This window comes from Xylocopa sonorina, unplaced genomic scaffold (genome assembly GCF_050948175.1).
Source record: "Xylocopa sonorina isolate GNS202 unplaced genomic scaffold, iyXylSono1_principal scaffold0014, whole genome shotgun sequence".
In the NCBI taxonomy this organism is placed as follows: domain Eukaryota; kingdom Metazoa; phylum Arthropoda; class Insecta; order Hymenoptera; family Apidae; genus Xylocopa; species Xylocopa sonorina.
The window spans coordinates 4,376,840-4,392,652 of NW_027490090.1; the positions used below are offsets into that span (position 1 = coordinate 4,376,840).

General features: G+C 37.0%; 3 protein-coding genes and 1 pseudogene across 3 annotated transcripts; 2 read left to right on the top strand and 2 right to left on the bottom strand.

Annotated features, from left to right (window-relative positions):
• Positions 1-1,993: 1,993 nt before the first annotated feature.
• LOC143432035 (5S ribosomal RNA) lies at positions 1,994-2,111 on the bottom strand (annotated as a pseudogene).
• Positions 2,112-5,293: 3,182 nt separating this feature from the next.
• On the bottom strand, positions 5,294-5,891 carry LOC143431767 (uncharacterized). Its single transcript, XM_076908709.1, has 2 exons — positions 5,752-5,891; positions 5,294-5,699 (listed from the first exon to the last, which is right to left on the bottom strand). Exons 1-2 carry the CDS (start codon positions 5,889-5,891, stop codon positions 5,294-5,296), a joined length of 546 nt encoding a protein of 181 aa, XP_076764824.1.
• A 1,260-nt stretch (positions 5,892-7,151) lies between these two features.
• On the top strand, positions 7,152-8,063 carry LOC143431768 (uncharacterized). Its single transcript, XM_076908710.1, has one exon. It carries the CDS (start codon positions 7,152-7,154, stop codon positions 8,061-8,063), a length of 912 nt encoding a protein of 303 aa, XP_076764825.1.
• Positions 8,064-8,302: 239 nt separating this feature from the next.
• LOC143431769 (uncharacterized) lies at positions 8,303-10,659 on the top strand. The gene is made up of 10 exons (XM_076908711.1): positions 8,303-8,352; positions 8,405-8,504; positions 8,559-8,756; positions 8,826-8,909; positions 9,036-9,294; positions 9,382-9,635; positions 9,678-9,839; positions 9,886-9,948; positions 10,012-10,494; positions 10,624-10,659. The coding sequence occupies exons 1-10, from the start codon at positions 8,303-8,305 to the stop codon at positions 10,657-10,659; spliced, it is 1,689 nt and encodes a 562-aa protein (XP_076764826.1).
• Positions 10,660-15,813: the final 5,154 nt, after the last annotated feature.

Consider the following 15,813-nt stretch of genomic DNA (forward strand, 5'->3'; position numbering starts at 1 on the left):
CAGAGTATTTTGATTTTATTGTTTATGTGTTTAGATTGGAATAGTCGTTTATTTATCGTGTAAACGGATTTTGCTTTTTGTAGTTGCGTTATGATGTGGTGGTTGTAGTTTAGGTTGTAATCTAGGTGTACTCCTAGGTAACGAACTGTATTTTTATGTTTGTGTTTTGGTTGTCTGTTATGCAACATTTTTTGGCGTATTTTCTTATGTCGGAGTTTGTGTAGGTGGTGTTGGATATGCTGGGTCGAAATAGTATTGTTTCGCACCTTTTTGTGTTGATTTTAAGTTTCCATGTGAGTAGGTATTCTTGTATTTTTGTGAAAGTGTCTTGGAGTAGCGATTGAATCTGTAAAGGCTTGTTGTTGGCGATGTAAACCACTATGTCGTCTGCGAAGGCTATTGCTTTTTTTGTTGGGTCGTTGTTGAGGTTGAACAGGTGTAGTAGATCACTGATGTATAGGTTAAATAGGATTGGGGAGTTGACTGTGCCTTGTTGGAGTCCGTTTTTGGTTCTGAATGTTCTGATGGAGGTGGCTTTTCCTTCTGTTATTATGAATTTTTTGCTGTGAACCATGTTCCTGAAATGAAAAAGTTGTCACGTTTTTTGAAGTCTTCGGCTGGTAGGTTTGGGTACTCGTGCTTGGTGTCTGCTGTGAGGACGTGTCGCACCTTCTTTTTGGGGCTTGTTGGCCGCGGGCCCGGGTTTGGTGCCTGCCCCGTTGTCGGAGGGCTTTGCTGGGGGTTTCCTTCTTTCCTCTTTATACCTGTTGAGGATTCCTTTTCTACGCTTTTCCTGCGTGTCCTTCTTGGGGACGTAACCATTGTCCACGATGTGTCCTTTGGGTTTTTTGTCTGGGAGTCTAGGTATTGAAATTCCATTTCTTCTGAGGATTTGGACCTTTTTATATTTGAAGCTTTTTCGGCCAGGGGCGTGGGTGTTTTTTCATTTTTGTGTTTTTCGTCCAGTAGTGTCTGTATTTGGTGCGATAATTGTTCTATTAGTTTTGTTAATTTTTTATTTTGATTTAGTAATTCTTCATAGGTTGGTGTGGTGGTTTTTTCTCCTTTGTCTTCTGTTTGCTGTTGTTGTGATGGTTTTTCCATGGTTGATGGATCGGTCGGTTCTGTGCTGTCTTTTTGCCTTTTTGCAGATAAGTTGGGCGCTGGATTTAATCTTTTTATTTGTTTTTTTCCTTTTAGTTGTTGGTTTATGATGTGTTGCTTGTGTGCTATATTTTCTGTTTCGAGTATTTTTGACTCCTTGATTAGTTTAGTCAGGTTTACTAACTTTATCTCATCTTGTTTATTATTATATTTATTTATTGATGTATTGCTTGTTTTCATTTTCTTGTGTTTTCAGTTTTCCCCTCTCTGTGGAGAGGGGATTCCCCCTTTGGGGGGTGCTCTCTATTTCAGAGAGCCCTCCGTTTGATTTTTTTTTTTTTTTTTTTTTTTGTGTATAATGTGATGGATTATTATTATTTGTAGTTACGAGACACTGTGATTTCGCTGTGGTGGCACTTCACTGCACTGTGACACTTTTTTTTTTTTTTTCTTCCTCACACTTTCACTTCTGATCGGTTTCTATTGCCTTCGCTTTCTTTGGAATTCGCACTGACCTGGGAGACGTCCGCCTCGCTCGAGTGTCAGGGAAAAAGTGATCGTTGACGAAGGTGAAGCAACGGATGTTGCTTTTGTTATGTAAAGTTGCCAACGTGTTGTTCGTGGCGCGTTGTCTCCTTGTTGCGCGCACTTGTGACGTTCTCCTGGTTTCGAGTGGATCACGGCAGGACGCGAATCCCTTTCAGTCAGGTACAAGACGAAGCGATGAAATAAAATTAGTGCGCCAATGCTGACGTTCCTCTTTGTCGTGGACGCAGCGAACGCTTCTAACACCTTTTCGCCCTTCGATACCGAAAACAGAGGAAATCGCAGAGAAAATAATTCTCAGAACGGACAAAAAGGTAATAAGAGGCAAGAAAAAAAAGGTGTAAGCCAACAACACGTGGAGTTCCCAAGCGGTCACCCATCTAAGTACTATCCACGCCCAACGCATCTTAACTTCGGTGATCGGACGAGAACCGGTGAGTTATGCTTTTTTTTTTGTAATAATGCGTTTATTGTGCCAAAATTAACAGTATTTACAAGGAGTACAATAAACAGAAACGCACAACAGTTTCCTATCTAAAACTTATAACTAGATTAATGGCTTTATTGATCTAAAGCACTCGTAATCAGATCGGTAACTTGGTATTTGGTGATTGCACTTAATGCCGCTTATTTTCTGTCTGTGGTTGTGACCTGTTTGGTAGGGGTTTCTTGGGATTTATTTTTTTTTTGTAGATTCCAGCACGCGATCGTACAAAAGGTCGATTACATATGTTTTTGTGTAGAGCTGTGTGTTAATTGAGATTAGCCGAGGTAGACTAATGAGATGGTCCTTTTATTGGAGCCACCAATATTTTTTAGTGTTGGTTCTGTGTTTGTTTTTCGTGTCGTAACTTGTGAGTTTGCTTACGAACCGTAGCTCTTTGTGCGTGTGAGGAATGTTTTTGTCGTATTTTATTGATTTGTCGCTGATTTTTCTGTTGTAATGGTATATTAGGGGTAGGTTGTTTCTGTTTTGTATTAGTTCTAAGCTGTCCAGATGTATAAATGCCTGTGGTGGGGATAGTCCTGTAAGTCTGATTTTATCGTAGTAGAGTGGGTTTGGATAGGTGGAACTATATATAAGGCTATTCTCTGTAATGAATGGGATGTTTGTCCAGTGGTTTCTGATTAGTCTGATTATAAAGATGTCTATTCTTTCAATTTTTGCGTGTTCGTATAGGATTTTGTTGTTTATGTATTTGGTATAGTTTGTTTTAGCCGATCGGTACATGTTTAAGCATGCTCTTAGGCATCTTCTCTCGAATTTTCTGAGTTTTTCCGCGGTGTTTGCGTTTATATTAAACCAGATCGGGCTTGCGTATGTTAGTATGGGGCGGATTAGTAGTTTGTAACAGAGGATTTTGACTGTCTTATCTAATTCCTTTGCATAGAAGAGTCTTCTGTTTGCTATGAAGGCTTTTTGTGCCTTATTAATTTGGATTTCGATGTGTTTGTTGAAGTTTAGGCTAAAGTCTATGTGTGTGCCTAAGTATTTAACAATTTGTTTGTGTGGGATTTTTGTGTCGTGTAGATGAAAATGTTTTGAGTGTGCTCGGACTGCGTGGTTTGCGTTGGATGTTCTTGAGATGTATGGTCGGAATAAGATTGTTTCGCATTTTTGTGTGTTTACTTTGAGTTTCCAGGTTCTTAAGTAATTTTGTATTTTGTCGAATAGGGTTTGGAGGGTGTTTTTTATTGTTGCTGGGCTGTTGTCTTGTGTGTAGATTACTAAATCATCCGCGAATGCTATTGCTTTTTTGTTGTGTGTTGTGTTTAATCCAAACATTAGGAGCAAGTCACTGGTGTAAATGTTGAAAAGTAGTGGCGAGTTTACTGTCCCTTGTTGTAATCCGTTCGTCACTGTGAATGTTGTTGTCGATGTGTGGTGTCCGTCCGTTACTATGAATTTTTTGTCATGGGTCATTTTCCATAGGATTTTTATCATGTGTCTAGGGAAGTTTTTTTTAATTAATTTGTAGAAAAGTCCGTCTAACCAGATGGTGTCGAAGGCTTTCTCCATGTCTATTAAGACTGCTCCTAAACATTCGTCTTTGTTTCTTGCCCAGCAGATGTCATCTATGAATTTGGTGATTGCGTGTATTGTGCTGTGTTTATGTTTGAATCCGAATTGATGTTCTGGAATAATGTCGTTTTGCATGCAGTGGTGGGTTAAAGATTCGTTCACTATGATTTCAAATAATTTACTGATGTTGGGTAAGAGTGAGATTGGCCTGTAGCTTGACGGATTGCTTCCGTCTTTATTTTTCTTTTTTATCGGAATCGTTTTTGCTATTTTCCAATCCTGTGGGAAATGTGAATTGTTTAGGCAATTATTGAAAAGTATTGTATAGTGTCTTGTATAATTGTGTGGTAGGTTTTTAACACTAGAACTACCGACGATTGACATATACCTACTTGTACCGGAGGGGTCAAAATGACTTGTTTCTTAAATTACTAAGACATTTAAGAAAAGACAGCAATTTTTACGGTTTTATATATTTTTACTTTTATGAACAAAAATTGAATATAATCTGAATAATAATAGTAATATAATAGCAATAATTTATTAAATAATTATGCATAAAAATCAAAGACATTTTTTGCAAGTTATAGTTGTTTTAGCAGAACATTTACCACAGACTCGTTTATGGCATGTACCACAAATATTGCTCGTTTTATTATTAGTACACTGTGCGATTTGACACCGTTTACGTTTCATCGAAATATGTGTCTGGTTTTGAATAAAAAATCTTTTGAAATATTTTCTCCTGTTGTCTCTTTATATAATATCCAGGCATTTATTCCGGCAAGATCTAAGATATTGTAAAACACTTGTAATGGCCATCTTCGAGATCTAGCTTTCACAGTATATTTCCGAGCCATTTGATCCGTAACATCTACGCCAAATTTGGTATTGTTATAAAATGTAACCGTTCCAGGTAAACGTTTGCCATCTTTTTCAATTTTCACTGACTTATGTTTTGAACTGAGCACTAATACTTTTTTTATTAGGTTTACTCTTGTATATGGTCAGAGTACATTTATCTGTTTTATAAAGTACTGTCGAGAAACGAGACACGTTATCCTTTTTTGATTTTGCAAGTTTAGGTAGTTCCCTCTTATTTTGTCTAATGGTGCCAACTAAGGAAGTTCTTTTAGTTAGCAGTTTTGTTGCTAATGGCAAACTTGTAATGAAATTATCTGTTGTAACTGTTCTCCCGCAACCAATATATGGATCTATAAGTTTTAGGACAACAAATTCACCTAAAGGTACGGATAATCTCATTTCATCTTTTCCCAAGTAGGGAAATGCATTTACAACATATTTACTTTTTACATCCGACGCCAACCAGAATTTTATACCAAACTTATTCGGTTTGTTTGGCATACACTGCGTAAATCTACATCTGGTTTTGGTCGGGAATAATTGCTCATCAACTGTAATGGTAACACCTGGTTTATAACACATCTGACTGTTTTCAACGAATTTATTCCATACCTCTGAAACTAATGCAAATTTATCTGTTTGCAATCTTTGGCTTCTTTCATTTTTCTTATCGAACCGAATTAGCCGAAGAATTTCGGCGAATTTATTTCTGCTCATTGTCTCAGAGAAAAATTTCGGACCATAAATATGGAAGTTTTAGGTTTTTTTAGGTTTTGCTTCGTATGCACCACGAGCATATAAAATTGCTATAAACGCATTCAACTCTGCTAACGATACAGTCCAGTCATGGTTATTCAGAATTCGACGACCTTCTGCTTCAGTGCAAGTTTTTATATGTCTCATAACACTATTGCAAAGTATCAGAGAAAATGCTGTTCTTACACTACCTTTCATGATATGTCGTTTCGCGTATGCCGTTGGACCTGGCATTTCTTTGAAAATGTTGCGTACTGGTAATCTTCCTGGTGTTGAACCCTCTTGTAGTTTTTTCCACATAGTGCCGTCAACAGATATTTCTGATTCTTGATCGATTACAGACATTTCAACATCCTGATCACTTTCACTTTCAGAATTAGAAAAAGCTTGGATATTTTTACTTTTTCTACGCAAACGTCGAAGTACTTCATCTTCACTGTCAGTATCGGATGACTCGCTTGGACTTTCGTTGTTTGAAGGAAAGTATTCCACTTGTACTTCCAACTAGATCACTTTCATCGTACTCTGTATCGGAACAATTTTGTTCCAAATTATTTATTTCTTTCAATAATTTACTTCTTTGTGCAATTTTTCCCATTGTTTCTTTCAAAGTAATTCTAATATTTCAGCAGTTTGCGATATGATTTGCACAAACATATACTTCTAAAACTTTACAGAATATAGTTGTATAGCGAATATAGTTTGTTTCTGATAGACGACTGAGTTGTATATGGCAGCGTTTCTGATGATCGACTGAAAGTAATCTGACCTCTGATCCATCTGAACGTGACCTTGACTGAAGTAAATACTGCAAGTAATGGCCAAGCGTAAACAGTAGGGTGGTCAAAATGACTCATCTCGGTATATGTAAGTATACTGCATACAAATTTACAACAAAATGATAAAAAAAAGAAAACTGTTTTACAGAATTAATTATTTGTATATCTTAGAAAAAGTCGTGCAAAATTTCCAGAAACAAAATGTACCTGAAATGAGTTATAATTATAAGAAATGTCAAACAAGTCATTTTGACCCCCTTGGTAGTTCTAGTGTTAGAGTTAACCCTGTCCATTCTTATTATATTGTAATCTTGAAAATTAACGATCTGTTTGGAATTTAGTTTTATTTCTGACAGGTGCGTTATGTCTGGTGAATATTTGTTTAAGCATTCTAAAAGTGTATGTCTTCGTACGTTTGAGATGATTGAATTTACATTAATCTGAATAATTTTCAATGTTTTTAAATAGAGATTTTTGTTGTTGTTTCGTCTTCCTGGGTTCGCAATTTTTAATTCGCGAGGTCTATTCCTAGTGTTTCGGAGATTATGTTAATTTTTATCGAGTTTTGTTCTACACATTTTGTAATATTGGATAGATGGTTGGTTAAGGAGTTGGAGATGATTTCTTTGATTTGTTCTATTAGTGATGTATTTGTGGGAGTGTTGTCAGTTTCTGGTTCTTTTATTTCTGCGTGTGTGGCTTTTTTATCTTTAAATATTATCGCGCTGTAGGAGATGAGCGGGTTAACGAAGCTATTTATTTTCTGTAATTTTTTCTCTTTCTCTATTTTTTGTTAGTAGTACCTGCGACGTTGGGTCTTGGGGTTTTTCCTTCCAGGGCCGTGGCTGTTCCTGTTTTCTGTACGATTCTGGCCTTCCGTTCTTCCTCTAGTTGTTTAAACAAATTCTCAATCGTCTTGTTGAGATTGTTTATTATTTTTAATAAGTCCTCATAACTTGGTCTTGCCGACTTCAAGAGTACTCCTCATAGAGGAGCAGTACGACGACCTCATTACAGCAGCCCAAAAACTACAGCATCCAACTACTACGGGGAACTAATCATCATGCATCTCCCCATCGATGACATCTAGCGGACCCAACGGGGTGAAGCTTCCGAAGATCGATCTTCCCCGATTCGACGGAAGAATTGAGCACTGGTTAAACTTCAAGGCACAATTCTCCTTCATTGACAATCAGGTATGTCTCACAGACACCCAAAAGTTTTACTACCTCAAATCCGCACTATCCAGCGAGGCAGCCGAAACAATCAACGCAGTGGACTCCACGGGAGATAATTATCCACATGCATGGGAGCTACTAAATCGGACCTACGCGAACAAAAGGTTAATAATATGGCGCCACGGCGAGCTGATACTAGAAACTCCACCCATCGAACGAAACTCGTCATCGTCGATACGTCGCCTCATCAACAATGTTCGACAACATTTAAAATCTCTAAAGTCTCTCGGGAAACCGGTTGACACGTGGGATACTGTGATCATTCTGAACCTGCTCTCCAAGTTAGATCGAAAGACAAGAATGGACTTCGAGAAAACACTCGTCGCCGACCAAATCCCAGCACTGGACTGTCTTCTCGACTTCCTCATGGACAAGGCCAGACACCTCGATGCAGGAGAACATAACGCAAGGCAAGCCACCTCCTTCGCAAAGATAGCCTCAAAACCTTCTACCACGGAAGCGACAAGAAGCCGTTCCAGGCCTCAACACACATTCAATACTTCCATCATAGCCTGCCCATTATGCAAGAGTAGTACACACCGGATATACGACTACGAATCATTGCGAAGCAAACCAGTACCAGAACGAGCAAGAGTAGTCGCAGAGCCAAACTTGTGCTCAAACTGCTTACGCAGGAGTCGCTCATCAAGTCAATGCAGATCCATGAAAAGCCGGATATGCATTGGCTTGCACCACTCTCTATTACACCAAGAGATTGAAGAGCCCTCAACAGGTACGGAGCCAACAGTGTGACTCAAGGAACCCGGGACCCCTCAGCACCTGTCACTAAGCGCCAACCTGACCACGGACGAAGTCATGACCATCGCAGTTATAAAGGTGCGTGGCAGGACAGGTACGCTTCTAGACTGCAGGACGTTACTAGACACCTGTTCAACAGCCAACTTCATCACTGAAGCCCTGGCAACCAAACTCAACCTGCAAAGGAAGCGCTGCTCGGTCCCGGTAGGAGCACTAAATTCACTACATACCACATGCAATCACTACACAACAACAACCGTTTAATCAAAACACTCAGACATTCGCAAGACACACACCTTCTATATAATCAAAATCATATCAACACTCATTCCTAGCCAGTCAATGAATCGAGAACACATTCCAATACCAGCGAACATTAAACTAGCTGACCCAACGTTAGCATTCGGAGCTGGACCAACCTTATCATTTCTCAGCGTAGGTTAAATCCAATTATCAAACACACCAAACACAGACTTAATACTTCAAAAGACACAGCTAGGTTGGAGAATAGGCGGCAGCATTCTCGGACATGACAACAAGGCAAAACCTGCATCTCAAACGTACTGCAGTGCCAAAATGCAATTTGATCTCGAAAGGTTCTGGAAAATAGAAGAAAACGCAACTCAAACACATCTCTCACTCGACGAAGCATTTCAAACAGCACATACAACGGCTGGAAAAGGGCAGGTACGTAGTAGCCCTGCCATTCAAAGACAATCACAACCAATTGGGCGACTCAACGCAAACTGAAACGAGACACATAAGGGAAGAACCGACGACCAACCAGGATACTACCTGCCGCACCATGCCGTCATAAAGGAATCTAGCCAAACGACCAAGGTACGTGTTGTCTTTGATGGGTCGGCAAAAACCTCGTCCGGCTTGTCGCTGAATGACAAGCTACTGATCGGACCAACCATCCAAGGCGACCTATTATTCTCACTTATCCTGCGATTTCGACTATAGAAATACGTGCTGACTGGCGACATCGAGAAGATGTACCGGCAATTCCTTGTGCGAGAAGAGGACCGCCGTTTCCAGAAGATCCTATGGAGGAACTCCAGTGGCAACATTCAACCATATCACCTCGACACAGTGACGTTCGGACTCTCCGCTGCTCCGTATCTGGCGACGCGATGCATCCACCAATTAGCCAACGGTGAAGCAGAGCAATACCCACTGGCAGCCAATACATTAAAACAAGACCTCTACGTAGACGGTGGCGGTATAAACATACGACAGTAGGCATCCAACGACCGCACACTACTGGAAGGCCTGCCAAAAGCGGCTATACGGCTTCCTCTCCAATCAGAACAAGAGGCGACAATAAAAACACTCGGCATCTACTGGAACTCACAAACAGACACCATCAATTATTCGGTAAGTCCAGTTTCCATCGGCAACCAAGTTTCCAAACGATCTATTCTATCCGACATCGCCAAAATCTTCGACCCACTCGGTCTGCTCGGTCCGGTGGTCGTCAAGGCAAAAATTCTCCTACAACAACTGTGGCTGCTGAAACTACATTGGGACGAAACCAGTTCCACCTACAATTCACACGGCCTAGCAGGAATACTAGGCCACTAAATACTAGGCCAGGAATACTAGGACAATAAAACAACACTGGACGAGGCAGACGACATCCAATTGCACTGCTTCTGCGACGCCAGTGAGAAGGCATTCGGAGCGTGCATCTACCTGCGGACGTTCAAGAGAGGCCAAGTGCAGTGTACCTTGCTGTGTAGTCGCATACGAGTTGCACCGCTCAAGGTAATTTCTTTACCTCGATTAGAGCTATGCGCCGCTTTGACGCTAGCAAGGTTATATCACTCTGTCCAACAAGCAACCAACATCAAACCGAGGAGAACAATTTTTTGGAGTGACTCGACCATCACGCTACACTGGATACATACCCAACCATCACTTTTGAAAATCTTCATAGCCAATCGAGTCTCAGAGATACAGGACAAAACAAACGCCGCAGAGTGGCGACATATCTCATCAGAGCACAACCCAGCGGATCTATTATCCAGAGGAGTGTCCCCTGAGGACTTTACCACTTAGTGAACCAGAAACTCTTCCAGAAGTCAAAAGGCAAGTATGCTTGGGCAAGACTGCACACAATCGCATTCTCTATTTGGTACAGGCCGAATGTTTCCCATCAGAAATGCAAGACTTAAAGGAAGGAAGGGTGAGACCGGAAAGCAAACTAAATGCTCTCAGTCCTTTTCTGGATCCAGATGGCCTGATACGCGTTGGAGGGCGCCTCCAAAATTCAAATCTCACTTACGATCGCAAACATCCGATAATTCTTCCACAATCACACCACATCACATCATTGATCATTGAACAAGCACATATCCGCAACCTCCATTCAGGCATTCTGTCCACTCTACGCAACATCCGCCAGAGATACTGGCCCTCCGTATTCCAACTTTAACTTATCTCAATAGCGGGAAATACTTTCCCTGTATTTACTGTTATATATAAGTAGGAATAATTAAAATATTATATTAAATACTTTGTAAAAGGATAAACTATGTATTTATTGTAGATTGAAAATACAAAACAAATTTATTTCCAAGAGTAACATTTTATGATATAATACTAAAAACAAAAGGTTGTATCATTTTGATGTAACACTAAGATTCTAACACTTCTGTAGATTCTACTATGTAATAAATTAAAAAAATTACTAAAAGAGCAAAATAGCTTTGTTTCGTATACAAGCTGCTGAAATATAAATTTACCTTAATAGAAAGTTGTATCTCGGATTGGTAACATCTAAAATTTAATACATAAAAAAAAGAATTATTTTGCACAAGGAGACAACTTGTAATTTATTATAGAGGAAAAGGTAAAAGTTATTATAGAATTGTACAATTGTTTGTAATAAAAGAAGTTATAATCATGAATATTGTTACATATGAAACATAAGAGCAGATTGAATATAGAAAACAAAACCATCCCAAAAGTGTTAAATTGAAAGGGAAATACTATAATGATGCAGACAATTAAAAAAGTCTGCATGTAAATACTTCACACAGTTGGCTTTAAAAATCCATCATAAAAATGAGGAAAAACCAGTGTGAAACAATGCATAGACTAACGAGTAAAATTAATTTAATAGATTTAATAACCCAAAGTCAAATGGCAAGAAGAAAGCCATATATAAATGAAATAAATAGAAGAAAAGGATTGACTTTTGCCAATGACTTCATTAAAAAATTTCAAGATTGATGGTAAGATATTACTTTTACTAACAAGAGTAGATTTTTGGTTTATAAAAAAAAAGTATAGTAGTATGGAGGCAAACAAATAAAGGTTTGTAATCAACAAATTTAAAACCTACTGTAAAATACAAAGGAGGTTTTGCAATTGTATGGGCATCCATTTAGCCTATCGCAGTCAGTGTATTTGTAGTTATCAAAGACATTTGAGATAAGACCAGATATGTGAACCTTCTAGAAAATAATTATTGGAAATGTTTAGTTTGCGATGCCATAGCGTATAAGTTGTCATATCTTCCATCATCTTATAATCTCTATCTAACAAGTGTAGTTGTTTGTTTATTTATTACAATGTGTTACCATAAATATATAATTAAAAGACTCAAAATAACCAATAATAATTTACTAAAAATAATATAAGAATAAATGCGAATAATATGCAAATAAGATAGGAATCCAAAATGTATTCAAATTTGATCAACATAATGATATGATCCTAAACAAAAGACAAGAATCGTATAGGAATATTTGTTCTATAATGGTTTAAAAGTTTTACATCCATTTTCATAATTTCTGGTTTTAAATCCCATAGAAAACTAGTAGGTTAAATTAGTCAAATCCAAATAAATTCCAAAATTGAATTACAAACAAAACTAAAAGAATACTACTGCTTCATTTTCACAACTTCAAATCAAAAGAAGAGTATGACTTCAGCAATATTTCTTCAAAATATTAGAACAAACTATTCTTAATACGCCTAAACGATATGAGATTATTAATCCATTCGCATCATATGATTAGCTGTACTCGCAACTGTTCCTACGCCATGTAAATCATATGCAATATATACAAATGCGTGTAGCTTCCTTCCTAGCTGATAAACGGCTTTTAAATGTATCCTACAGCAATGTACAAATGTAAAGTCTACTCAAAATCATTTTTTCTTTGTCTGTTACACAGTTTTTTCACAGAAAAATAATTTCATTCCTTTATACTGTAAGGAGCCAATGGAATGGTTCTGAGCGAAATTTAGTATTGCCATGCATTACAATTATGTTAGAGACCATCAGTGATAAAGATTTCATGCTTTCATTATTACACATGCAAAATTTCAGATAAAAATATTTATTGTTTTTTTTTTATATGGTTTTTCTTAATATTGCTATGCTACTATCTCTGTTACTAAAAGATTTAAATCAGATTTCATAAGAAACTAAAAGAAAAAGTATGATGTCATTGGGTTAACCACTATAGATACACGATAAAATATTAAAATCACAATCTTTCATAAACTTTATTTACAAGATATTTACTTTTCATAAAATGTCTGAATATTAACCCATTAATGCCAGTCATCCATATTTAAGGATGATTAGAATAATAAACATTGAATAATTTTTGTAAATTATTCATGAATTCTTGTTATCGCTTCGTCTATGTATAAAAATGAAATGGTGCATTTGCACCAATTTATCTAGGTTAAAATATTTTAGTACCAGTTGTGTGATTAACTTGACAACGTTTTGGTTAAAATATATTTTACTTGTAAATGTTATTATTGGAAAAAAATTTGGTCTAAATTTCAAACTACAATAAATAATTTATTTGTTTGTAAAACAAGTAACATAGTATTTAGATTATTGTTACTTATATATAGAAATAAATACGGGAAATGTATAATGACCGAAATTAGTTGTATGTACATATGTATGTACAAAATCGTAAGCTCGTATCTCCACATTGCCATTTTGTAAGTCACTTTTCAATCAAAATACTAACATTCTACATAAACTGTTTTACTAACCTTAAAACAATCGGCATGTCCTCATATGCATCCCCAACAATAATATAATACAGCAAACAACTTACATTAACAGGCTTCTGGAAACTACTGCGACAAAATACTTTCCTTTCCAAGTGCTTCCAAGAAATAATCATAAACGTAGCAGGCAACAAAAGAATTTACTGTACTGGTATTTGTGATCGTTAATGACCCCAGACAACTCAAGATAAGATGGTGGCAACACCATACCGGCACTGTAGCGACACTTCCGAAGAGTTTCAGCAGATCCGTAGTCATCTACGTCCGCACTTGTTAGCTAAAATCACAGTATACAGTAAAACCTGTTTTTGTGCGGTGGATAAGGACCGCATAAAAGAAATCGTACAAAAAAATATTTGCAAATTTTACTAATACTTGCATATAATAAAAAACTTTGTACGATATACAACCTAAAATTTTTTTATGCGGCAGACAGGGACCGCATAAAAAAAGTCGCACATAGAAAACACATCAATTATTTACGAAATAGATAAGAGAATGCTTTCAATTAAATGAAACAATTAAATTATACCTGGAAAAATTGTAAAAACATTTAATTCTTTATTATACATATACATGGAGAAGTTTCCAAATTACATTAAATAGTTCTGCTACTCGTCGTAATCCAAAACGCGCATCTTCTTCCGACGAATTGGTCCAAAATCGCTTTCGCCGCTTGAAGATAGGATTTCAATTGATTTGTTTTTTGGTACCATAATGAACAAAGCATCGCGAAGTCCAGATATATCGTCGTCAAGGAGACCACGCAATAATTAAACTGATGCCAACGCCGCTGAGATTCATATACCGCATAAAAATAAATCGCACGAAAAAAGTCGCACAAAAACAAAATCGCATAAAAAAGGACCGCACAAAAACAGGTTTTACTGTACAGTAGCGCAACTTGCCCGATTTTATGTGTTACAAAATTTAATGCGCATGCGCGAAACAGGGCACCGAATCGCAGTGCCATCTGAACTTCTGTCTCACTTGCTCTTTAGTTTTTCTTTCTCCCTCTTTCTTAGCAAACAAAACGACGATTGAATATCTAACCAAACCTGAAGCTGAATTTCGAGGGAATTCAATATCTGTTGAAAGCTGCTTGAAAGCGTTGAAGCACGTTCAAGCTATTTCGAAGATTTTAAAAATATGATATCTTCGTTTTTTTCATTAATGAAACCTTTACTTTTAAGATATTATATGTTTGTTACCGATATATTTGTATACATAGGTATTAAGTATATATAAAATAACTTTAAAATAAATTTTAAAATAAAATATACAATGTATAATATATTTTTTGTATTTTTCATTATATTTTTTCTTGTTTATCTTGTATAATATTTATGTTCTTACATTTTTATAGTTATAGTAACATGTGTATTTTATATTTTTTCGATTTTTGCTTTCTTTCCTTGTTTTTCAGTGTATTAGAAATAATACATTTATTATTTTTATTAAATTTTGATTAACTAAACGTAAAAATAAGTTGGGCAGATAGAGAGTAAAAAAATGCAAGTGAGATTGAAATCCAGGTGGCACTGCGATTAGGTTGCTTCTGTCGCGCATGCGCACTCAATTTTATGGTACACCGACATCAAAGATGCCGACAGAGAGTTTCGCTACTGTATACTGTGCTAAAATGTTGGCACGCAGTGGCAGCACGTTCTAGTCACCAGCGTAGCACGCGTGCGAATGACACTGCGCCAGCACCAGCGTGACACGCGTGTCATCGTTCCATTCAAAAATTTTTCCTGCATTGGCGTAGGCGTCACATTTGTTAATGGGGAACCACCTGTTATTCCGTACAAATTAAATACGTCAGAGTTTAGATATCCGCATACGAGTACTGACAGACGTTTTGGTAGTTCTTTGCCAACATTTATAGTTACTGAGAGAGCCATATATATTTTTTCAATTCGTCAGGAAAATTCATGCCAATAGAGAGTATTAAATACGATGGCAGCATATTGTTTAAGGAAATGTAATAAATGATACATTTACTTATAAAATGTTGAACTAATTAAGTTACGTTTACTTTACTAGCGTATCACAATTTTCAGGTGAAAATATTCAACGTAATTATTTGTTTTCCTTTGGTACATATATTCTTGTGGTAAATGGTTTTATCGTTTGTAAGGATTATTAAATATAAAATATACCTTTGTTACATGAATTTTTAACGATGAGTTGAAAAAAATATTTATAAAATAAGTGTATGTATTTTTACGATAAAGTAATCAACGACTTTTCTGAAAAAATCGCTGTAATAAGTTATAATTTATAGAAAATAATACAAAGAAGTTTTTCTATCTTTCTTTCGTGTCAGTGTATCTATTTTCGAATAGAAATAAATAAATTGCTTAGTTTAGTCATTTTTAATATTCGTTTATAATTTTTATGCAAACAGCTTCTTCATTGGTATATATTAGCCCACGCCATTGGCACGCGTGTCACTATGGTGAGCTGATAGTGTCATTGATAGTGCCATGACACGCAGTGTCGCTCCAGTGCTAGCCCTGTGCTGTTACGAGAACTGAGAGGCAGCACCGTGCTAGCACAGTGCTTAGAGTTCCATCCGGTGCTATTGGCGCTACAATCGCTGGTTGTCTGGGTATGAAACGCTACCCCGTTTTAAGGAACTGTAAAATTCACATTCTTTGAAGTGTAGAAGCGGATAAGCATAATGCAT